The 25,689-nt window shown below is 49.4% G+C and overlaps 1 protein-coding gene across 1 annotated transcript; it reads left to right on the top strand.

Annotated features, from left to right (window-relative positions):
- The first annotated feature begins 80 nt into the window (after positions 1-80).
- Positions 81-8,696, top strand: MED8 (mediator complex subunit 8). Its single transcript, XM_056130963.1, has 7 exons — positions 81-124; positions 1,577-1,695; positions 2,575-2,719; positions 6,045-6,185; positions 6,380-6,461; positions 6,790-7,038; positions 8,276-8,696. The coding sequence occupies exons 1-7, from the start codon at positions 119-121 to the stop codon at positions 8,338-8,340; spliced, it is 807 nt and encodes a 268-aa protein (XP_055986938.1). The 5' UTR covers positions 81-118; the 3' UTR covers positions 8,341-8,696.
- The last annotated feature ends 16,993 nt before the right edge of the window (positions 8,697-25,689 follow it).

The following is a 25,689-nucleotide window of genomic DNA, read 5'->3' as shown; positions in this document are numbered from 1 at the left end:
GGAAGTGCGTGGGCGGGCCGGCTTCTGCGCTGCTGATTGGTGCGCAAAGCTCCCTCCGCCGGCGTCCGGGACGGGGGAACCGGAAGAGGAAGTCGCCGCCGCCGCCGCCGCCGCCGCCATGCAGGTAAGGGCCAGTGGCCTGGGCTTAGTGGACCACGAGCGAGCGAGCGAGCGTGGGCTGGCCGGACCGGGCGTGGGCTGGCCGCGGGAAGAGTGAGGAGTTGGGCCCGGGAGGAGCGGGCGGAGGTCTGGGCGGACGGAGAGAGAAACGTGGGGTGCGAGCGGGGCTCGCGGCAGCCTCAGCGGCGCGGGGGATGGTGGGGGGGGGGGGGCTGGAGCCCGGCGGGTGCGGCCCGTCTGGGGGGAGGCTCCGGAGGGCAGCCCCGACCCCCGGCCGTCGTGGGGGAGGGCTGGCCGGAGGCCGGCCAGCGGAGGTGGCCCAGGAGCGCGACGGGCTGGCCCCGCCCTCGGCTCGTGGAACTGTGCACGGAGCGAAGTTTGGAAAGGGCCGTGGCAGCCGAAAGAAAGTTGGACTCGTCGTCCTAACCCGAGGCTGAGGGTGCCACCCCGGAGCTCGGACCCCGTCCCCGTCTACGTTGGCAAGATGGTTTTGTTTGCATCCTCTGCTTCCCCAGGGCGGGCGTGCGTGCGTGCGTGCGTGCCCTGGGGTGGTTAAGGAACGGTGACGTGAATGCAAACAGAGCTGGGGAGGAACTGTGTCCCGCGCCTAAAATTGTCTGGTTCCTCGCGGAGCATTTGTTCGTTTGCTTTGCGGTTCACTCGGTCCCTTAGTTTTCTCGCGCGGAGCCATCTGTCAAGTGCTTTGTAAGGAAGGAGGACCGGGTTTATGGACAGGACCCAGGAATATTGGAGCAGGGATAAAATTTGAGTGCAAGTGATGGGGGTCCCCAACGGGGCTGCCGAGCATGCTTCGCAGTTGAATTTCCGGCACTTGTGTGTAGACCCCAAGTTCTTGAGTCCCCCGCCTGCAGTGGGCTCAGAGTGTCCCCTGGACACCACCAGAAGTAAAGACTGCAAATAAATTTAAGCAAGAAGTCCATGGAAACAGCAAACGGAGAGTTGGGAGCTGGTCCAGCAGGCGGTAGTGCTGCAAGGCTATTAGTGTTCATCGAAAACTTCCTCTGCAGGTAGATTTCCTACAGGTGTGCTACGGACAAGAACAACCTGCAACTCGTCAGGCAGAGGACAAGTTGGCGTGTGCTGCTGCTACTGCTGGGGCACAGAAACGAAATCAGCCTCGAAAGTTAGGTCTGGGGAAAATTTCATCATGAGTGGGAATAGAGTAGACCTAATCCAGGTGGAAACCAGGTGCGGATTAGGAGGGGATGAGAGAGAGGCGAACAGAGGTAGGAGAAATTGAGGTCAGGTGAGCACGTTGAAATCTGAAGCCGTCTCTAACCCACATATCAAAGAGAGTCAACAGCCAGGCTCTCCCAGGCCAGTGAAATCCCATGTCCCCGGACTCTGGTTGCGCCCTATCTCTGGGTTCTCAGCCTTGCTCTGCGTGTGTCATGTGCACACCCAGCTGGCTAACCAACTTGTCCTATTGGTGCAGAGGGAAGAGAAGCAGCTTGAGGCGTCCTTAGATGCGCTGCTGAGTCAAGTGGGTGATCTGAAGAATTCGCTGGGGAGTTTCATTTATAAGCTGGAGAACGAGTATGACCGGCTGTCCTGGTAAGGGTTCCCGATGTGAGCCAAGGAGGGCTCTTTGGGTGGCGGGGGGGTGGAACCAGGCCTCCGAGTGGTTAGGACTTCTCAAGTGATGGAATTAGTGATCAGTTTGTCAACATCTGATTTGGAAAGAGCTGGGTTTCTCAATATTTGACAGACAAAGTTTGGCTTAGGACTTGAGCGGCAAGGAAGTAGAGGATGGCCTCGTGTCCCAATCTGGGTTATTTCAAGCTTTTGATTTTCACCCTTTGACTTTTTTAGGAGCAGGTCCTCCCACTGAATAGTTGTCTTACTGGATATCTGGCTGCTGATACTGTTGAGTTTTTTTGGATCCGGCCTACTTTGAAAATATCAATTATACTTCCCAGATGAAGAAGTGGCTTTCATCTAGTTTCTGGTTATTTGGTGATAAAAGAGTAGCCACGGTTCCAATTTTGCCACCGTTTCTCACTCTGCTCCTCCTCATTTCTGTGGCTTGTGAATCTGAAATCTGTGGAAACAACGTGTTTTCCTGTTTCTTGGCCCCGCAGTTCCATGAGCTAGTCTGATTCCTGTCCAAGCCAACGATAGACCAATAGACTCATGAGGGTTCCCCCTCCCGGGGGGGTAGGGAATAAATAATATTCCTAGTTTGAAACCTCTTTGAGGACTGGCACGGTAGTACAGCAGGTAGGGTGCTTGCCTAGCATGCAGCAGATACAGGTTCCATCCCTGCATCCTCTATGGTCCCCTGATTTCCATCAGGACTAACACCCTGAGCACAGAGCCAGGAGTAAACCCTGAGTACTGCCGGGTATGGCCTCCAAACAGAAAACAAACAAAATGCTACCCCTTTCAGCCTGATGTAACAGGAATGTTCTGATGCTTTCACGTCACCACCAGGCCCTCTGTCCTCGATAGTTTCGCCTTGCTCTCTGGACAGTTGAACACTTTGAACAAGGTCTTGAAGCATGAAAAGACACCACTGTTCCGTAACCAGGTCATCATCCCTCTGGTGTTGTCCCCGGACCGAGATGAAGATCTCATGGTAAGAAGAAAAGGGTTCAATTTGGGAGATCCAATTCTTAGATGAGACCCTAGACCACAGTAGTTGGTTTTCTTCTTCTTCATCTTCTTCTTCTTTTTTTTTTTTTTTTTTTGTTAATTTTATTGAATCACCGTGAGAAAGTTACAAGCTTTCATGTTTGGGTTACAATCACATAATCATCAAACACCCATCCCTCCACCAGTGCACATTCCCCACCACCAATATCCCCAGTATACCCCCCCCCCCACACCTCCATAGCAGACATGATTCCCCATACTTTCTCTCTCTACTTTGGGGCATTATGGTTTGCAATAGACACTGACGGTCATCATGTTTGGTCCATTGTCTACTTTCGGCACACATCTCCCCTCCTGGCTGATTCCTCCAGCCATCATTTTCTTAGTGATCCCTTCTCCGTTCCATCTGCCTTCTCCCCTCTGCTCATGAGGCCGGCTTCCAGCTATAGGGCAATCCTCCTGGCCCTTGTATCTACTGCCCTTGGGTGTCAGCCTCATGTTATGTTATTCCATACTCCACAAATGAGTGCAATTCTTCTATGTCTGTCCCGCTCTTTCTGACTCATTTCACTTAGCATGATACTCTCCATGTCTATCCACTTACAAACAAATTTCATGACATCGTCTTTGCTAACAGCTACATAGTATTCCATTGTGTAGATGTACCAAAGTTTTTTTAACCAGTCATCTGTTCTAGGGCACTTGGGTTGTTTCCAGGTTTTGGCTATTGTGAACAGTGCTGCAATGAACATATAGGTACAGATGTCATTTCTACTGTGCTTTTTTGCATCCTCGGGATATATTACCAGAAGTGGTATTGCAGAGTCATATGGAAGCTCAATTTCTAGTTTTTGAAGGACTGTCCATATTGTTTTCCAGAAAGGCTAGACTAGTGGGCATTCCACCAACAGTGAAAGAGTGTCCCTTTTCCCCCACATCCACGCAAGCACCAGAAGCTTTTGTTCTTCTGAATGTGTGCCAGTCTCTGTGGTGTGAGATGATATCTCGTTGTTGTTTTGATTTGCATCTCCCTAGCATGTGGAGCTATCAATGCGGAGCAGTTTTTCATGTGCCTTTTGGCCATTGGTATTTCTTTTTTTTTTTTTTAATGTAGAAGTACTGATATTTATTCAGCCACTGATTAGCTGATTGAATTGTGCATGAACTCCACCTTACTTTTTTTTTCTTTTCTTTTTTTTCTTTTTGGGGCACACCTAGCGATGCATAGGGACCACTCCTGGCTCTGCACTCAGGAGTCATTCCTGACGGTGCTCAGGGGACCATATGGGATGCTGGGAATCGAACCCGGGTCGACCTCTTGCAAGGCAAACGCTCTACCTGCTGTGCTATCTCTCCAGCCCCTTTTTTTCATTTTTTATAATTTTATTTATTGAATCACCGTGAGAGCATTTACAAAGCTTTCGGGTCTAAGTCTTGGTCATACAATGAAACACCCGTACCTTCACCAGTGCCCATTCTCCACCCCTCAAAACCCCAGTATACCCCCATCCCACACCTGCCCCTACCTGTAGGGCAGATGATTTCCACATTACTCTCTCTCTACTTTGATCACATTCGATATTTCGACACCAGACTCACCATTATTATTTGAGATTTTACCCCAACACTCAGATCTGCTGAAAAGGCAACAGTAGACAATTTGTGTTCTATTGCTGGTTATGAATAACATATGGTGTCGCGTGGATGCAGTAGGGCCACGTGATTTTGAAATTCCGAAATTTTAACACTTAAATCTGGAGGGATTTCTGCCAAACCACTGGGTTTCGAGATTTGCTCCTGAGTCTCTGGGATTATGGCCATTGAGCAGCTTGATCAGGAGCCAGAGAGGCCGTTCGTGGGCGATGACTTGGGGTCTTGTTGGGACGGGGAGACCAGGACCGGCTCCACCCCCATCCTGTGAGGCCCAACAAGTTTCGTCACTGCGGGCCCAGACTTGACTGTCCAATGGCCTCTGGAGGATGACGGCCACCAAGCCGCCAAGGGGGAGCAGGCGGAGGGACAATACCCTTTCCCCCCTGTGGTGGCCCGGTGACAGTAACCTACTGTGGGGTCCGGACACATTTCTGCCAAAAGCTGCTGGGTTTTGTGATTTGTTTCTGAGTCTCTGGGATCATGGCCATTAAGCAGCTTGATCAGGAGCCAGAGAGGCCGTTTGTGGGCGATGACTTGGGGTCTTGTTGGGCTGGGGAGGACAGGCCTGGTTCCACCCCCTGTATTTCTTTTTTTGAGGAAACTTCTGTTCATTTCTGCTCCCCATTTTATGATGGGGTTGGGTTTTTTTTTTTTCTTGTACAATTCTACTAGTGTCTTGTATATCCTAGATATTAATCCCTTATCAGATGAATATTGGGTAAATATTCTTTTCCATTCTGTGGGCTTTTTCTGTATTTTGGTCACTGTTTCTTTTGAAGTGCAGAAGCTTCTTAGTTTGATGTACCTTCCCCAACTTCAAACTCTACTACAAAGCAGTAGTAATTAAAACAGCATGGTATTGGGCTAGAAACAGACCTGCAGACAAGGGAACAGAGTTGAATATTCTGTCACAGACCCCCAAATATATGACCACTTAATCTTTGACAAAGGAATCTTTGAAGTGGAACAAGGAAACCTTTCAACAAGTGGTGCTGGGAAAACTGGATAGCTACCTGCAAAAAAAAATGAACTATGACTTCTGTCTAATGCCAGGCACAAAAGTCAGATCAAAAGTGGATTAAAGATCTCAGTATCAGACATGAATCCATAAGGTACACAGAGGAAGATGTAGGCAGAACTCTCCATGACATTGATGCTATAAAAGCATCTTTATGGATGAAACAACACTGGCCATGCAGGTGGAAACAAACATAGACAATTGGGATTACGTGAAACTAAGTAGCTGGTTTTCTAGGCGTTCTGAGTGGAGAGCGATGTGTGGCAGTAAGAAGGGAGGATTGTGGTTTAGAGGCCTTGATTTTTGCCCTTCTGCAGTCGGGGAAGCACTCTCACATAGTGCCTAGTCAACCTGAGGCCTGTGTCACCAACGAAAAGGCCCTCCTCTTTTCAGTATCGGTCACAAAGGAGAAGCATGTTCTCGTGTAACTTGACCTCTGAGCCTTTCACTAAAAACTGACTGATATGCCCCTAAATCTGGTCAAATGTGAGGAAAGAAGTGCAGGGTAGTGTGAAGGGGGTAATGTCCTAGAAAGCTATGATATAATAAAGATATGCCCCAGGCATTTATATCAGCCCCAATAGAATCTACGTGGGACCAAATACTCATAGTTTCAATAAAATCTGTGTGTCAACAGCGGCAGACTGAAGGACGAGTACCTGTTTTCAGCCATGAGGTTGTCCCAGATCATCTGAGAACCAAGCCTGACCCTGAGGTCGAAGAACAAGAGAAGCAACTGACGGCAGATGCTGCCCGTATCGGTGCTGATGCCGCCCAGGTTGGACTGAGTTCTGGGCCCGCTGCCTTCCCTGCATGCCCTGGCTTCTGAACCCTGTTGGAGATGCTAGACATTAGTAGCTTCCCAATTGGTAGGGATGCACCGTTGGGTTGCATCTCAGTGGTCCATGCAAGTCACTTCTTCGTAATCATTTCTTGCTCACACTAGTCTCTGCATAAATTCATGTGTTGCAGAAGCAGATCCAGAGCTTGAATAAAATGTGCTCAAACCTTCTGGAGAAAATAAGCAAAGAGGAACGAGAATCAGAGAGTGGAGGTACGAGGGGATTGGTGGTCTGTGGAAATGAAAGAAGGGATGAGTTCATGGAAATAGGACTGGTGGTCTTGGCGAGGCAGAGATGTGTGAGCTGGCAAAGACCGGCTGTGCATCCAGTCTGGGTTAGCCTTTTGGATTTAAGGCCAGTCCTGAAGAGCAGATGGCAGAAAGGGGAAGAATGGAGAGGGAGAAGTGTGCGCTGCTTGCGAAGTGCCTTGGGTCAAAGCTTGCAGGAAATCTGCATGTCGCTCGTGTCAGAACTCCAAACCTTGGTATTCAGACTGGGCCATAGGCAGGCTTCAAGAGCCCCACATACCTTTTTCTTCAGGTCTCCGGCCGAACAAGCAGACGTTTAACCCAGCGGACACCAATGCCTTGGTGGCAGCTGTCGCCTTTGGGAAAGGGCTGTCTAACTGGAGACCTTCAGGCAGCAGTGGCCCTGGCCAGCCAGGCCAGCAGGGAGCTGGAACAATCCTTGCAGGAGCCTCAGGACTGCAGCAGGTGCAGATGGCAGGAGCGCCGAGCCAGCAGCAACCCATGCTCAGTGGCGTGCAAATGGCCCAGGCTGGTCAGCCAGGTAAGGGGCAAAGGGGGGGACATGGGAGCAGATCTTGAGCAGCGGAGGAGGACTAAGCCAGATTCCCCTCTCCAGAGCAGTCTGAGTGGCTCCGCACTCAGAAATTACTCCTGGAGGTTTGAGAACATTTCTGATCTATCATGAAAGTTACTGTGATTCAGATGTCCTTCCTGTTCTTTTTAGGGAAAATGCCAAGTGGAATAAAAACCAATATCACGTCGGCTTTTCTCCCCAGTGACCTGTGACCCAGGAAGCTATTTTTTCAAGAGTAAAAAATCTCATTTAAGAATCTGTAACAGGGACTGGAGCGATAGCACAGTGGGTAGGGGTTTGCCTTGCACACGGCCGACCCAAGTTCGATCCCCAGCATCCCATATGGTTCCCCCGACTACCGCCAGGAGTAATTCCTGAGTGCATGAGCCAGGAGTAACCCCTGAGCATCGCCGGGTGTGACCCAAAAAAGAAAAAAAAGAATCTGTAACAGACTCCCAGAGTGAGTCTGTTCTGACTTTCCAATCCTATCTCAGACCTCTGTCTCAGCTTTCTCTCTTTCATCTAACGTTGTATATTACGTGATTGTCAGTATCTTTTCTTAGGTTGAGAAACCAGGGACATCTTAGTTAAATATACCATTTGGTATGTGCATTGGGCATTGACAAGGCAGCAAGTTCCAGAGCTGTGTCTTCTTTTTTCCCCTCTATCCTATCCCATTTGAGTAATTAGAATAGGCTGGAGGAGTTCAGGTATAAGCAGCTAGAAGAAGCATTTTCTTCTGAACCACCCTAGAAAAGACACAATGGAGAGAATTCAGTGTTCTTTTGTTTTTGACATGAAATGGAAGTCACAAAAGTTGAACTTAATTTTCCAGAAATGAGTGCCCTGGAGACTGAGGAGGATGTTTTGACTCTTTTGCAGTCCCCATGTTACCCATAATAGTCTCTTCGTACTCCTCGCCGCCTGTCTTCCTAAATACCATTAGGAGGAGAGGCAGGTGAGGCATTACACCTCTGATCTCTGCCTCCCAGAGTTACGCGCCAGAGATCCTGATAGAGATAGAGAACCTGGCAGAAGGAGCCTGCAAGAGGTTTTGTTTTTTTGCTTTTGGGGTCACACCTGGCGACGTGCTGGGGTTCATTCCTGGCTCCGCACTCAGAAGTTTCTCCTGATGGCGGGAGAACACATTTCTGATCTGTCATGAGAGTTACTGTGATTCAGATGTCCTTCCTGTTCTTTTTAGGGAAAATGCCAAGTGGAATAAAAACCAATATCAAGTCGGCTTCCATGCATCCCTACCAGCGGTGACTGTGGCCAGCAACCTCCACTCCCAGAGCTGTTTGCAGAGCTGGGTGGAGAAATTGTTTTTTGCCAAGCTAAACCTAAGTGAGCACAGAAGAGGGAAGCTTTCAGCAATGGCTTTCAGCAACGGACAGATTTCATCCTTACTGCTGACGAGGTGTGTGATCTTGGGCAAACAACCTAGTTTTCCTTAGGCTGTTTTCTTCCTCGTAATTGATAACAGTACCTACCTCATAGGGTTGTTGTGAGGATTAAAATAAGAAAATGTGAAACACTTAGCAAAGTACATGAAATACTGGGTACTCAATAAATAATGGTCACTTTTCCCCCACTGCTCTTCTTAATCCTCAATCCGGAATTCAGTCTAAGCTGGTACAGTTTCACTTCAATGGTGGACCACTGGAAATAAGACCACGGGCCACTCAGCTTTTTTTAAAAGCGTGGCAGCCCGTGAGACCTTAGAAACACACTGTCTCGCAAGCCTGCCTGCCTGGCCGAGTTTCTCACCATCTCACCAGGCTGCAGGTGACAGACAAACAAGGCTGCGGGTACAGCTCCCTGCATCTCTGAGGAAGCTCGGGCCTGCTCTGCTCTCCACCTTTGAGAAGCCAGTCCAGCTCTCCCCTAGGAAGTGGTCACAGCGTCCCTCGTCTTGTGCGCTGCCCTGCATATAGGCAGCATGTTGTCAGAGGACTGGCTGGCGAGGGCTTCCTTGGGAAGTGAGGCAGGACTGTGAGATAGGTTTTACGTATCAAATGGAAAAACGGCCCCTTTCTAGAAACCGGAGAGGGAGTACACTTATTACATGCACCCAATCCGGATCTGATCTCTGGCACCTCAAGCCTGCAAGCAGTGATCCCTGAGTGCAGAGCCAAGAGGAATTCCTGGGCTCCCTTCTTCTAGGACTCATTTCTCTTATCATCTTTTATCAGGGAATAGTGTCCCATCAGTCCCTCCCTTCTGGCCTTCGTTGGATTTCCTCGTTCGATGAACCAGAAACTGAAGGAGCCGGATGGATGAGGGGCGAGGCAGCCCTTGGTTTTCCTCATGCTTTAGAAAGAGGCGGGGCTGCTGTCTGTCTTAGCTCTCCTTTGGGCAAAGGCAAGAAAAGAGAGTGGGTTAAAGAGTCTGTCTGGGGGCCAAAGAGACAGTGCTGGGGTTAAGGCATTTGCCTTCAGTGTTGGTGACCCTGGTGCCACATGACCCACCAGGTGTCACTGGGTAATCCCTGGTACCACAGGCCCCAAGCGGCACTCTCCTCAGCCCCTCCAATTGAACCGTGGGCCTGGCTGACTGAGAATCACCACGAGGGTTCCTAAGCCTGCTGATGGATGACTGGTTGCGACCCCCTCTTCCCTGGAAAATAGGAACAAAGGGTTTCTCTAAATAAAGTTTTCTGACTAGGTGGGTACTGTGTCGGGCGTATCTAACTGACCTATGAGGTGTTGAGGTGTTAGACAGTATCACAGTCAAGGACTTCAAGGTGCTCCAAGGTGATTCTAGTCTGTGCCCCTTGAAAAGTTTCTTTAGCTTTGATTGGCTTTGATCTAAAGTCCTAAGAGGTGAGAGGGCCTGCCCAGAGCTTCCAGCGGCCTTTTCTGTTTCTTCTTCTCCCATTAGTACTTTGACATTGGTTCAGTGCCAGGCAGCATTCTGCCAGGCTGTGGCAGCAAAGGACTGAAAACCCAGTCCCGGGGTCACAGTCCTTTCTGTTCCATCAGGACAAGAAAATGGTCTCAACCTGAGAGCTCACGCTCGCGAGCTTTGAAAGCACTGGGACCTGTTACCCCTCTGAGGCAATGCCTCGCCTTTCCCTCACTGCTGCAGGGCTGCCTCACCAGCCCGTCAGCCCACTCAGGTGCTTCTCGGCTCCCCCCTCTTCCCTCCCCACTGAAACCAAAGCTAACCGGTACCGTCCAGATATTTCAGCTGTGCCGAAAACTACACCGGAGGATCTGCCCTGGTTGCGCTGCAGGTTCTGAAAGGCTGCTCAGTGTCTGGTTCCAGCCTTGGGTCCTCTGGCCCCAAGCTCATGTCGATTTCGTCCCCACTATTCCTTTTTTGTTTTGCTTTTTGCGTCACACCCGGCAATGCACAGGGGTTACTCCTGGCTCTGCACTCAGGAATTATCCCTGGCGGTGCTCAGGGGACCATATGGGATGCTGGGGATCGAACCCGGGTCGACTGCGTGCAAGGCAAACGCCCTACCCGCTGTGCTATGGCTCCAGCCCCTCATCCCCACTATTCTATGTGAAGTAGAGTCCTCAACCAAGAGGGGAGAGGCAAACAGACAGCCTTGCCTATGTATGTCTTGTGCCTCTCAGGAAACCGTCCTTATTCTCTCTCTTCTAAATTAGTTTGGTTTCACACCCAGCAGTGCTCAGGCGTTACTCCTGACTCTGTGCTCATGGATCCCTCTTGGTGGCGTCGGGACCATGTGGCATGCTCCCATTGAATCTGGGTCAGCCATGTGCAAGGCAAGCACCCTCCCCATGGTACTATCTCTCTGGCTCCTAATTGTTACTCTCAAGCCGCTCCATGTTCATCATTCTGGGGCCACGTGTTCTCATTTTGAGGCCCCTACCCTCATATCCTCCAGCGTATATAAACCGCTAGCTTGGGAGCCCATAAAACCCAATAAATGGCTTTCGTGAACACCTCTGCCACCCCGTCACACTTGATCCTCTTGGGAGGGAACCTGTACACAGTATCCCCCGAAGAAAGCACGACCTGCTTACTCGCTCGGAGGATTTGCAAAAGATGGCCCTCTCGTTCCACTCTAGCAGGCAGTTTCTCACTGCCGCATTTGATTTGCGGACTATGCTTTCTTCTGTTCTGGGCCTTTGGAGGATTATATCGGGGTCTTTTCCTCCCAGGTCTGTGTCTCGGAGGGAGACAGGAGCAGCAGGAAGCAACCTTGAGGTCTTGGTACAAGCACAGAGTTCGTCCTGCCACAGTTGGAAGCTGGCGGAATTGATGTCAGTGTCACATCCTTCGCTAGGACCTCTCCCTCTGAGCTCTGCCCCGAAGCAGGGATCCGGCCACTGCTGTACCTCCCCTTTACTCACTGGCCCAGTCACCCCATTCTTTTCCTCCTCTGGTGTCTTTAATTGCCTTACCTAGCTGGCTTACTTAACCTTATACTTCTTTGGGAAGCAGCCAAGACAGATAAGATAGAGCTAAGTGCTTCTTCCTTCTTGCTCCGTGCTGGGCCCTGGCATGATGTCTGAGCTGGTGGGGGTGTGTTGCCGCCTCCCGTCCTGCTGCTGAAGGGAAGAAGCGGAACGCTGCAGGAATGCCCCAGTGCTTGGCTGGTCCCTTTCCCACCCCCTCCTCACGTCCCCCAGGCAGCTGGAAACAACCTCTCCCTTTGTCTGAGCTTCTTGTACAGAATAATCCTCCTTATGGACAATGTCTTCTCTGTGCCCCGTGGACACAGGAGCCGTGTGAGTGGATCCCAGCACCAGGCAGGACGGAGGCTGAATCCTTCCCAACGCCCACCCTGAGTCAACTCCTGATTATGGTCCAGAGAAACTGAGGGTTGTACGTTTTCTTCCATCTGCTCCAGGTTTTGGGTGGGGGATGGTGTTAGGGAGAGCCTACCAGTATTTACTGATTGGCCAGAAAGAGGGCAGGGGGCTACTATCCCTCTTCACCATACCGACCTATGGAGGCTCTGTTTGATACTGACCTGACAGCCTCGAAACATGGGGTTTTGGAAGAGATTTATACCCTTCGGGTGGGGTTTGTAACTGCTAAGGCGGCAAGCTCACCAGTGTAGCCAACAGCGACCTAGCTTCCTGTCACTTAACTGGTTCTGTCCCACAGGGCAGACTCTTTTCCCGTTAACCCGTTAACTTCTTCCTTGTTTCTTCTTTTATTTATTTAGTTAGTAGTTTTTGGGTGACACCTGGTGTTGCACAGGGGTTCCTCCTGGCTCATGCACTCAGGAATTACTCCTGGCGGTGCTCGGGGGACCATGTGGGATGCTGGGAATCGAACCTGGGTCAGCTGCGTGCAAGGCAAACGCCCTACCCACTGTGCTATCTCTCCAGCCCCCCCTTGTTTCTTCTTGAGTTCCTGTCAGTCACTGTGGCAGAACCGTGATCTCTTTTGTGTTCTCAGGTATCACCTACCCGGGGCAGCTTGCCCAGGTGCCTCACGAACCAGGGACCTAACTTCTGTGGGCTTGCCTTTCCTCCTTTGGGTGATCTCACTGATTCTCCCTCATTCTGAAATCTCTACTAATGATTCCGAAGCCTATTTGTCGCATTCATTTTATTTCGTTTTCCTTACACGACTATTCTATATAAAATAAGACTTTTGTTTGCCTAAATCAGTCTCCAGAAGTCCTTGAACTCCGACAGATGATCCCCAAAGTTCCTCCCCTGTCCCCTGCAGGGGAGCATAGCGACATCTCTGTACGTCACTTGACCCAAGTCTTCTAGCTCTCACTGGTTCTCCGGTGAAAACTCATCACAGCGGAGCTGAGTTGCCTCTGAGAGTCAGGTGGAGTTGCCCAGTGTCAAGCTGCTTGAGTGCATCTAGGAAGTCACGTTCCCACTTGCTCCCCAGGACCGTGGAGGCAGCCGAAATGCTTTCCCTATGTGGCAACCACCTCCCCTCCTAAACCATCGTCATAGGGCTTCCCTGTCCTGTACTCCCACTGCCCGCCTTTGTTGCCACTCTGATCTCTCTGGTAGACATTTTGATTCTTTATCTCATCTGGTCCATTCCCCAACAGTGGATCATCCTTTGTTTTTTGCACTGGTTTCTCAAGTTGCACCCATTTTCCTGGTCCTGATGCGGGTCCTTTTCAAATCTGTTCCATGATGATTCCCCTTCCCACCATGCCCCCAACTCCTTCACAGCCACACTCTGAAAAGACGGCAGATGTGTCTCTCCTGCCATTCCCCCTGTTCACCTCCCTTTCCTTTTTCGATTGGACTTTTCCACCATTCCTGTGGAACTACTCTCTGAAAGGTCACTGTTGGCCTACAAGCTAAATAGATTCCTTTTTCACTGCTCTCACTTGAACCCTGTAGCGGTGTAGTATTGCTGAACATTTCCTTTTCATACCCTTCTTGTCTTTATTCCCTTTTTTTGGGGGGTGGGGGGGGTAGGGAAGCGTTGGGCCAGACCTGGTCCCTCTGATCTTCTTTTGCAATGTCATTATTCTCCAGGTCTTTGTCCTTAGCCTCTTCTACTTTCTATGACCACCACTTTTTTTCTTAATTCTTTTGTTTTGTAAAGCAGTTCACAATATTTGATTACATTTAATATTCAAACACCAACCCCACCACCATTACACCCACCACCATATTTCGGATGTTTCCATCCCAGACCCCAATTCCCTGCCCCAAAGCAGAACCCAAATAATATATTTTGTTTTCTTTGTTATGAAAAACTGCTGAAAATACTACAAAAAAGGATCCTTAGAGGAAAGAGTGTGAAGATTGTTGTATTTCACCCAGGGGCCATTAAGCTCTCCTATAAGAGATCGCTAACATGAAAGGTTGAGCTTTGTGTGCTATATTATATATATATCTGAACGAAAATACTTCCCTCTAAGAATAGTTGCCTCCTATTTTGAACCCCAGCAAATGATGACCGTCACTTTTATGTACCATATTCAGGCAAGTTTTTTTTCTGGCCCACACCTCATTGCTACACAGCATCCCTTCACCACGACCCACAAGTATCTCTGGTTTTGAATATCCAAATCAGTCATCCTTCCCTCCAGCCTGTTTCATTTCTAGCTTTTCTAGAAGTGACCTCAGTCATACCTTTGCAAGCCATCCCAAACTCCTCTGTCCCCTGTTCTTCAATTCTGTCTCCTCTGTACTGTCTGTCCTAGAGTGTAAGTCTAAGGTCTCCGACCCTAAAAGTACTGCTTGGCTTCCTCTCTCCAGTCTTAACCTCCTTTCTCTCATCTTCCATATGACTGCCAAATGTCCCTGATTAAAATCTTTTTGAGGATAGGGATGTGGCTCAATATTAAAGCAACACACTCTACAAGCATGAGACCCAGGTTTAATCTTCAGCACCACAAGAAATAAGAGTAATACTTTTTTTTTTTTTTTGCATTCATCTGGGGAACATAAAGTAACAAAATAGGAGAGTAACACCCAAGAATAGCTGAGATAAATACCAGGAGGTTTACTCCATGGCTTGGAGGCCAGCCGCACACTCTAGGGTTAAAGGCACCTCAGATAGAGAAGGGAGCACCAAATAAAGGGTGATGGGAAGATCCTCCCAGGAGGAAAGATGCGTGCTGAAAGTAGACTCTAGACCGAACATGATTGCCACTCAATGCCTCTTTTGCAAACCACAGCACCCAAAAGGAGAGAGAGGACAAAAGGGAATGCCATGCCACAGGGGTGGGGTGGGATTGGGGGGTGGGAGGGTGGGAGGGATGCTGGGAGCATTGGAGGTGGGGAATGGGCACCGGTGGAGGGATGGGTATTTGATCATTGTATAACTGAAACCCAAGCACAAAAATTTGTAAGTCTACAACTGTACATGGTGTTTCACTAATAAAAATTTAAAAAAAAATCTTCAGCACCACAAGAAATAAGAGTAATACTTTTTTTTTTTTTAAGATAAAATATTTCACATCTTAATGTTCCCACGTTTCTCAAATGGAGCTCACATGCCTGGCAGGTCTTGTAGGGGCAGTATGCCAGGCGGACTGAAGGTCATAGATAAAATCATCCTGGGACACCCTGTTTACTGGAGGGTAGGTAATTGCAAATGAAAAAAATACCATGTATAGAGTATGTAGAGAAAACAGACTTTCTTTCTTTATTTATTTATTTGGTTTTTGGGTCACACCCGGCGATGCTCAGGGGTTACTCCTGGCTCATGCACTCAGGAATTGCTCCTGGCGGTGCTCGGGGGACCATATGGGATGCTGGGAATCGAACCTGGGTCGGTCATGTTGACTGCGTGCAAGGCAAACGCCCTACCCGCTGTGCTATCGCTCCAGCCCCAGAAAACAGACTTTAGAGACTCTTAGCAGGAGCTCAGGCTAAGCTACCAGATTCCCTGGGAATGTTAAAACACCCCCTTATCTTTTCTTTATTGGAAACAGTTGAAAAATAGCTCATTTCCTGGGCAGTGAAATTTCATGTGCTCTAACCCCCTGAATTCTGACTTATGCTTATTGTCCCACAAGACCCAGGGCATACGAGCTACGTGAGGCTTCCTGAAGATGAGCCTCGTACTGTCCCCCACCCCCTCCTCCCCTTTGCCCCATTGTTCTGATGAATCAAATCACAAATCATCCTGTTATTCGTCGATTGCCTCGAGCAGGCCCCAGTAACATCTCCTTCATCCTAGCCCTGAGATTATAGTCAAGGCTCTTTAGGAGAATGAGACCCATCATCGTTACTGGTATTTGGCATATTGGGTACGCCACGGGGAGTTTGCCAGACTCTGCCGTGTGGGCAGGCTACATTTGGTAGCCTGCCAGTTTGTCCAAAGTAGGAATGAGATAATAAGATGTCATAATAAAATGTCTTATTATGCTCGGCCCCAATCCGAGTAGGCTTGGAGGTCTCGGCCCCGGAACCAGCATGGCTTTGTCCCTCTGCCAGTACCTTCATGTGTGCGGAGAGTGGTCTCAGCATGGTGGTGGCTGGTCCTGGAGGTCTTCGGCTGCCGGAGCCCTGGTCGGGGCGGGGAGGAAAGCTCAGCCCGCTCCCCTCCAAGGGGCCCGGCGAGGACAGCCAGGCGCGGGGGCAGGAGACTGCACTGGTCTCGTCCGGGAGCTGGATTTTATAGTCTCAAGAGTCTTGGCCGCTGATGGGATTACACGGCGCCAGGGGGCCAGTTGGTGGGTGTGACCCCCGCCTACTGGAATTTGGAGGATCTGGGTGGAGGATGCTCGGCCCCGATCCGAGTAGGCTTGGAGGTCTCGGCCCCGGAACCCGCGTGGCTTTGTCCCTCTGCCGGTACCTTCAGGTGTGCGGAGAGTGGTCTCAGCATGGTGGTGGCTGGTCCTGGAGGTCTTCGGCTGCCAGAGCCCTAGTCGGGGTGGGGAGGAAAGCTCAACCCGCTCCCCTCCAAGGGGATGAATACTTGGTCTTTTAGACATCAACTCGCAAGTCAGTCCTGTGTGAAGCTGATGAAATCAACTCTGCAGCTCTACCAGGTAATCAATTATGGCCTCTCTTGTGTGCCCCACTTGTGCCTGGCGCAAAATGATAGTCGCTCCTGCTCTCTTTCATTGTCCCCCGAGTTCAGACAGCCACAGCTGTCAGCATTCGCGTTCCTCCTGGAGATGTCTGACCTTTGGCAAGAAATCTGTGTTGCGGTCAGACTGGAACATTTGGCCCATAAGTAGTAGTTGCTTCTATTACTGTTGCTAATAAGATTTAGTTGACTTTGGAGAAATAGCTTGCTATTGCATTTTGGTTAAAAGAGAGGTTCTGGTATCAAACTGCCTGGGTTCAAATCCTAGCTGTGCCATGTCCTAGCTTTGTAAGTTAATTTTGTGCCTCAGTTTCCTTCTGGAGAGGATGATAATACTGACTGTTCATTGGGTTGCTTTGAGCTTTAAACCGGTAAGTAGGGGAGCCTGGAGAGAGAGTACAGCAGGTAAGGCACTTGTCTTGCATATTTGGTGCCCAGCAGCACAGATCCAGGAGTAAGTCCTAGGCACTTCTTGAGTGTGGTCCAAAAACAAACCCAAAAGGGTGGGGTGTTAATACATAGAAAGTGCTTAGTAGAAGAGTGCCTGATAATTGGAGCTTGATAACCATTAGCCATCCTCAGCATAGTGTCAGAATCTGCTCTCAGCAATGACTGCTTCAATCAATGATTGACCAATTCTCTGAGGATGTAACCTCTTGTCTGTGCTCACCTCTCAGGAACATGGCCTCAGGAGACATCTTTGTGTACATTTCGCCTCCGACCGGGTTTGGGAGCTAGCACCAGAATATTTTTGCACTGGATTGCTCTGCGGAATTTTATGTTTGAGCCCAGTTGGGTGGATTTTCTTCCTCCTTAGTCAAGACATATTTTGGAAGTAAAGCCCAGTTTGTGTTCTTAAATTGTGTTCTTTTCATTTGAGATAACACGACAAGCTGATCCCTCCCCTGAAATATTCTTTTTCATCCTTCCTAAATTCTCTTATTAGGCCAATGCTCAGTTCCACAGTTTTACTCCATTCTATCTCTAAGGGGAATTTTTCGCTCCTCAAGTTCTTTCTGTGCAACAGAAATGTCCATTTTAGGAGACCTGGCCTCAGGTTTTCGTTGGTGGCTGTATACGACTCTGGACAGTCACAGATCAGAGCTACAGGCTTGCCTGTCTTCCCTTCACACTCACCACCAGTCCTTCAGGCCTTGTTTGGCTGTGGTTTAAGTCATGTTTTTACCACTGAACTAGCTGTAGGAAATACCTGGGGCCAGCTCCTGTCTTACACCTCTGGTTTACACATGCTTCATCCCCTACTTGAAACTTCTGTACTCTGTTTTTCTTGCTCCGACCTCCTGGGTTACTATGCAGGATAACCTACTATCAAGTTTTTACTGCAAACAGGCCAGAGCAATAGTACAGCGGGGAAGGTTTTTGCCCTGCCAACCCAGGTTCTATCCCCAGCATCCCATATGGTCTCCTGAGCACCACCAGGAATAATTGCTGAATGCAGAGCCAAGAGTAACCCTGAGCATCACCACGTGTGACCCAAAAAGCAAAAATAAATAAATAAAATTAAACCTTCACCACTTCCTCCCTCCCTACTTGGCTAGGCTTAACAGGCTTAAATGTAGGTTGGAGAGCTCGTCCGGTGGCCTGAGCACCAGTCCATTTGCATGCAGAATCTGCTCCTGACACCAAAATGGTTCCCTGATCACTACACGGAGGAAGCTCAAGTACAGAGCCAGAAATGTCACCCCAAAGTAATAGGTGTCACCCCAGAACTAAAGCACTTTTGTTTTCACTGGTTTCAGGGTCGCAATTGGCAGTGATTAGGGCAACAAAACCAGACAGACACCTTTCCACTATAGTACCTGCAGTTCCATTTCAGTTTACTTGTCTACAGATGGAAATTCTGGAGACCAGTGGGTGGAATTATGGTAAGAGTTTTGCCTTGCATGCGACTGATCCAGGTTTGATCCCTGGCACTGCATATGGTCCCCCGGGCCACATCTGGATGTTCCCTGAGCACAGAGCCAGGAGTAATCCTCAACACTTCTGGGTGTGGCCTCCCCAAAACAAAAGCACAATAACAAATTCTGATGTAGACACCCATTAAATTACTTCTGGCAAATTACTGCCAAGAACTTCAGTTTCGTCTGGGTTCATTGAAATCACAGCTTCACTGTATTACTGTCATCCTGTTCATCGATTTCGTCGAGCAGGCACCAGTAACGTCTCCTTCGTCCAAGCCCTGAGATTTTTAGAAAGTGCCACATTCGAGGCTCCTTCAGGGTCAGGGAAATGAGACCCATCATTGTTACTGGGTTTTGGCATATTGAATATGCCATGGGGAGTTTGCCAGACTCTGTCGTGAGGGCAGGATACTCTCCGTAGCCAGCCGGGTTCTCTGGGTTTTATAATCTCTGGGTTTTGGCCGTTGATGAAATTACACGCCACTGGGGGTAGTTGGTGGGTGTAACACCTACCTACTGAAAGATGGGGGATCTGGGTGGAGGAGACCCAGTCCTGATCCAAGCAGGCTTGGAGATCTCAGCCCCGGGTCCCGCATGCCTGGGTTCCTCTCCTGGTTCCTTCATGCGTGAGGCTCATCCGAACACAGTCTCCTGCCACCGCGCCTGGCCGTCCTCACCAGGGCCCCTTGGAGGGGGGCAGGTTGAGTTTCCCTCCCCGCCCCAGCAGAGCCCCAGCCGAAGACCTCCGGAACCAGCCACAGCCATGCTTAAATCACAGCTTATCTGTAAGCTTATCTAAGATAAACTTAAGATAAGTTTAGGATTATCTTAAAGGATACTTTCAACTGAGCATCCATAAAATTAAATTCAAGTCTTTAAATGACACTTCAGTATTGGGGGCCAGAACGATAGTATAGCAGATAGGGTACTTGCCTTGTATGTGGCTGACTGAGTTTGGCCCCATTATCCCATGTGATCCTCCAAGCCCACCAGGAGTGATTACTGTGTGCAGAGCCAGGAGAAACCCTTGAGCATTGCCAGTGGGACCCCAAAACAAGAACAATTCTACTTTCTACATCAAAAAAGTTCAAGACTCTTAGGTATGAGACCCTTGGACATGTTTTCAGTGTATAAAAGTTACAATTCTTCTCTTCCTCTACTTTCCTAAACTATCTCATTACTCTTGCATGGCAGGTTACACTATTTTGATTACAACACTTACGATTAACTTTGCTTAACAAAAAAAAAAAAAAAAAAAAAAAACAACCCTGTGAATCCAATTGTATTTGGATTGTGTGCATGGGAATTTGAAGTGTGACTGGCTTTAGATAGGCCCAGGAGTCCAGGACTTTCTTTTGGGCTGGAGGAGTGGGTCTATACCCAGCAGCGTTCAGGGCTTCCTCTTGGCCCTGCACTCAGGAATCACTCCTGGGAACCATATAGGATGCTGGGGATCCACCCAGCTTGGCCTTACTCGCTGTATTGTTGCTCTGACCCTTGTCGTGACTTCTTGTCACTGCTTCTCCACTCTGAAGCATGGTAGCTTGGATCAGATGCCATCAGGAGCTTGGATTTGGGGGAAACAGCGTGGGGGGGGGGGGCACGTGATTATCATGTCTGTGGAAAAGACCTGGAATTTCCTCGAACTAAAAGTGCAGGGTAGAGAAAGACTGAATAGGACCCAAACGAGAGCGACTTTCATCCCTACTGTAGATTTCCTTCTCGAGCCTGCCCTTTCTCAACATTTGGCACTGTTTCAGATTTGCATGAAATGTGCTATCTCCCATCTCACCTCAAACTCGGGTATCACAGGCCACATCAGGTGGCTGGGAAGGTAGAGCGCAGGCTTCGTATGTGGGGTCCACATTCTGGCACCTATGCCCCGCACGGCACTACTAGGGGTGGCCCAAACAGACAGAGCAAAGCTGCATTCATTTCCTCCAGCTTCCTACACCTGAGTTATCCAGCTTGCCAGTTTTCATCAGTTCTGGGACCATCTCTAAGAATCTTGAAGGAGGGGCTGGAAAAAAAAAATCAGCAGGGAAGATTCTTGCTTTACATGCAGCAAACCCAGGTTCAATTCCCAGCACCCCCTATGGCCCTTGAACTCCACACTGAGTGCAGAGCCAGGTCCTTGAACTCTGCGCTGTCTGCAGAGCCAGGATTAAGTCCTAAACATAGCCAGATATGACAACCCCCCCACCTCCGAAAAATATTTTCAGGAATACCCCAATTTAAATGAGATAATGTTTTTTTTTTTTCAAAACACTTCATGACTTGGACCAACGTTTTAACATTAAGGTAAAGATTCATTCATTTACAATCACAGATCACAGACCATCCTGTTATTCGTTGATTGCCCCGAGCAGGCCCCAGTAACGTCTCCTTCATCCTAGCCCTGAGATTATATTCAAGGCTCTTTAGGAGAATGAGACCCATCATCGTTACTGGTATTTGGCATATTGGGTACGCCACGGGGAGTTTGCCAGACTCTGCCGTGTGGGCAGGTTACATTTGGTAGCCTGCCAGTTTCTCAAAGTAGGAATGAGATGTCATAATAAGATGTCGCATTTGCATTTGCAGCCGCGCGGTTCCGGGAGCTGGTTTTTATAGTCTATTTACAATATCACATATATTTTACTCACAATATCTTCTAGCCCGGGGCTTTTTAAACCTTTTTCCATTTGTGACACCTCTTCACCTGAGAAATGCAACATGGCTACAGTGCCACAGGAAACACCTAATTCATCATGCGTTTGATTTTGAATATGTTTTTGGTTATCGGTAGGGAGTTTGCCTTGCACACAGCCAACATGGCTGACCCGAGTTCGATTCCTCCGCCCCTCTCGGAGAGCCCGGCAAGCTACCGAGAGTATCTCGCCCGCGGGGCAGAGCCTGGCAAACTCCCCATGACGTATTCGATATGCCAGACACAGTAACAACAAAGTCTCCAATGGAGACGTTACTGGGCCCGCTCGAGCAAATCGATGAGCAACGGGAGGACCGTGAGCATTTAGAAACTTTCGTGTTGCCAATTTTGCCATGGGCCTCACACTCAGTTACATGACCCCATTGGTGACCCACAGTTTGCTTTTGCTTTTAGTTTTTGGACCCTACCTGATGAAGCTCAAAACTGCTTCCTGTTCTGTGCTTGGGAGGTGCTTCCCTGTTCAGGGGACCATGCAGTGCAGAAGATGAAACCCAGGACTTTTGCATGTAAACATGTGTTCCATCCTTTGAGCCATCTGTCACAGTTTAAGAAGCCAGGCTCGGCCTCATGAGCTGGGGAAGAAGGCAGCTGGAATAGAGATGGGATCATTAAGTCAATGATGGTTGGAGGGATTGTTCGGGATGGGAGATGTGTGTTGAAAGTAGATAAAGGACCAAACTTCTCAGTATCTGTATTACAAATCCACGGTCCGCGGCCCTCCCGTTGTTCATCAATTTGCTCGAGCAGGCCCAGTAACGTCTCCATCGTGAGACTTGTTGTTACTGTGTTTGGCATATCGAATACGTCACGGGGAGCTTGCCAGACTTTGCCGTGTGGGCGAGATACTCTCGGTAGCTTGCCGGACTCTCCGAGAGGGGCAGAGGAATTGAACTCGGGTCGGCCATGTTGGCTGCGTGCAAGGCAAACGTCCTACCGCTGTGCTATCGCTCCAGCCCGTATTACAAATCATAATGCCCCAAAAAAAGTACAGAGTATGGGGGAAGTTGTCTGCCACAGAGGCAGGGAGAAGGTTGAGATGAGGACATTGGTGGTGGAAAATGTGCACTGGTAGAGGGATTGGTGTTTGATCATTGTATCACTGAAACTCAAACAAAAAAAGCTTTGTAACTATCTCACGGTGATTCAGTAAAAATAATTTTTTTTAAAAAGCCAAGCTCAGGACTGGAGTGATAATACAGCCAGTAGGGCATTTGCCTTGCACATGGCCAACCAGGGTTCGATCCTTGACATCCCATATGATCCCCTGAGCACTGTCAGGAGTAATTCCTGAGTGCAGAGCTAGAAGTAACCCCTGAGAATCGCCGGGTATGACCCAAAAAGCAAAGTTAAAAAAAAAAAAAAGAGGAAGCCAGGCTCTTGTCAAAGGGATCTACTTGTAACTCCCTACCCCTACGTCCTGGAGCGATAGCACAGCGGGTAGGGCGTTCGCCTTACAAGCAGCCAACATGGCCGACCCGAGTTCGATTCCTCCGCCCCTCTCGGAGAGCCCGGCAAGCTACCGAGAGTATTCGATATGCCAGACACAGTAACAACAAAGTCTCCAATGGAGACGTTACTGGGCCCGCTCGAGCAAATCGACGATCAACGGGAGGGCCTTTACCTTTACCTTTACCTTTACCCCTACGTCCATCCCTTTATCCATACTTTTTCCTTAGCTTGAGACATTTACGTTGCTTCTACTATACTTCCCGAGGTGACCTAGAAAAAAAGTCTTCACCCCTCTGATCCCATTGTTTTCATTTCTTAAATGATGGTGACTATAATACCAAATCCTAACAGCACATGGAAAGCAGTTGGCCCTGTCCTTGCCAGAGAAATACTCAAGAGTATTCCTCGTTTCCCTTTTTTCCCCATCGAGATCTTGCTAATTACCTTAGCAAGATCTTAATTGACTCCCGAAGCTCCCTTGGTGTGTCACCTAACCCCCCGCCTCCCTATTCCTCTCTCCAGAGCTTTTCCTATTGATCCCCTCACAGCCCTCTGCTCCTGCTGACTTTCTCTCTTGAAATTCAGCTCATGAAAACTATCCCCCTGGTGTGCTGGCGAGATCAGACCGTGTCCCTGACCTCTCAGCGGTCCCGGAAACCCCCCCAGATTCCATGACAGGATGAGTGTTTACCTGAGTCTCTCCTGCCAAACACAGTGTCTTTCCGGCCAAGGACCCAGCCTTAAGAAGAGGACGTTTGCTGACTGGCTAAGGCCCAGGGGCTCGCAGAATGATTAACCGACAGATCCTTCACCCTCATCTTTGCTCTGCTGTGCTCAAGGACTCGGCCCTCCCCCAGCCCCTCTGTGTGGGTGCTGTGTAGAAAGTGCCCTTTGTCCTGCACAGGACCAAAGGGAAAAGCTATGCACTGGCCCAAGGAAGGAGACTGCCTCTGTCTCCACCTGCCACTCCTCGACCCACAGATCCTAGCCTGCTGCTCCTCGCCTGGTCCTCCCTATCTTTCCTCCTCTGGATCCTCCTCTGTTTCACCGACTACCTCCTTTTCAGCTTCACTTCCTCCCTCCCACAATGACAGGCATCCATTTTCCCATTTTCCTCTCTTTTCCAAGCCCGCTGTTCTGATCCTACTCTCCATTAATTTTTTCAGCGACAAGAGAAAGCCTCAAACAATCATGCAGTGGAGTTGTTAGAAGTGATGTCGATGGCAGTTTTCAACCTGAATCCCTGGAGCCAGGAAAGCCATGGTTTATCTTCTGGGGAAGAGAATAAAGGGCACCTTAGAAAGCCGTGAGTGAGGAGTGAGTCAGCCAGGGTGTGACCCAACGGAAGTTGTCATGTCACTTCCCTTGAGGGAGGAAGTCTCCCTAGGGAGGGGGAATTTGAACTGTTGGACTGGGAATTCATTCCCCCGCATACCTAGCCTACAACCCTAGAGACTTCGAGTTCCAAGTTCCTGGGCTCTTTTTCTCCAGCTTACCAGCCTGCCGTAAGCTCTCTTACCCCTCAATTGAGTTTGCAGATCCCAAACAGCTCTGTTGCTCCCCAGGTCACACTGATAGACTTACTCCTCTTCTTCTTTTGCTTTTTGGGTCACACCTGGCGATGCACAGGGGTTCCTCCTGGCTCATGCACTCAGGAATTACTCCTGGCGGTGCTCAGGGGACCATATGGGATGCTGGGAATCGAACCCGGGTTGGCCGCATGCAAGGCAAATGCCCTACCTGCTGTACTATCACTCCAGTCCCAGACTTTCTCTTCTTTAGCATCGTTTTCTTCTGTAAAAAGCTCTCCTCAGCTGGAGGTTAACCTCCTCACAGTCCCTGTTTCTGTAGTCTCTTTGCACATGAATGTGCTCTTCCCGGAGGTGAGAACCAGGCATTGGTATTTTTCTTGCTTTTTGTTTTGGAGCAATGCAAAGGGCTTACTCCTGGCTCTGCACTCAGAAGTCACTCCTGCTGGGGCTTAGGGACCATCTGGGGTGCCAGGAGTCAAACCCAGGTGCAAGGCGAACACCCTGCCCCCTGTACTGTCTCTCCAGCCCCCAGACATTTATATTTTGAAAACTTCCCAGGTGTTTTCTAGTGTGTTGACTGGGTAGAATAAAATCCATGCTTTTTCTTTTTTTTTTTTTAAGTCAATGAATTTTTATTAAAGTGACTTTCTGTTGTAAAATCTATACTACTTATTGAGGTTCCCAGGGCTCTTGCTACCAATTCCTGGCTTTATCCCATGTACAAAATTTCCAAGTCGGAATCCCCGAACTACCTAGAGGACCCCAAACCTGCCACATCTTTTACTAGCCCGGAGCAATAGCACAGCGGGTAGGGCGCCCTACCCAGCCCGGAGCAATAGCACAGCGGGTAGGGCGTCTGCCTTGCACGCAGCCAACATGGCCGACCCGAGTTCGATTCCTCCGCCCCTCTCGGAGAGCCCGGCAAGCTCCCGAGAGTATTCCATATGCCAGACACAGTAACAACAAAGTCTCCAATGGAGACGTTACTGGGCCCGCTCGAGCAAATCGACGATCAACGGGAGGGCCTTTTATTTTGGTTTGTTTTGGGAGCTGCACCTCATGGTGTTCAGATCTCCCTCCTGGCTCTTTGCTCAGGGACCACACCTGAGCTGGTAGGGATTCGGGTACCATATGTGGTGCCAGGGATTGAAACCAGTTTGGTTATATACTACACAAGTACCTTACTGCTGGACGATCTCTCTGGCCCCTTATTGCCCCTTGTATATGTTTATGGATGCTTTCTCCCAGGACCAAGACATGAACTGAGCAGAGTGAGTCCTTGGGCATGTTCTTCGTGTGGTTGATCAGTACTTACTGAGGGCTCGGCCTGGAGTGAGAGCTTGCTGGGCTGGGCACATGCAAAACATGCTTTGCATGCAGAAGGCCCAGACTGAATTCCTGGCACCACAAGGTCCCTGCAGTACTGCCGGGAGCAACTCCACGCACCACTGGGTATCATCCCCCCAACGAAGAAACAAACCAACCGAAAAATGAACTGATGGAGTACTTGCTGGGTTCGTTTACCAGTGTGGCCCAGGTGAATAAT

The sequence above is a fragment of the Sorex fumeus genome, unplaced genomic scaffold, assembly GCF_029834395.1.
Source record: "Sorex fumeus unplaced genomic scaffold, SorFum_2.1 ptg000082l, whole genome shotgun sequence".
In the NCBI taxonomy this organism is placed as follows: Eukaryota; Metazoa; Chordata; class Mammalia; order Eulipotyphla; family Soricidae; genus Sorex; species Sorex fumeus.
Note: the sequence above shows the minus strand (reverse complement) of the source record. Positions and strands in the feature narration are given on the sequence as shown.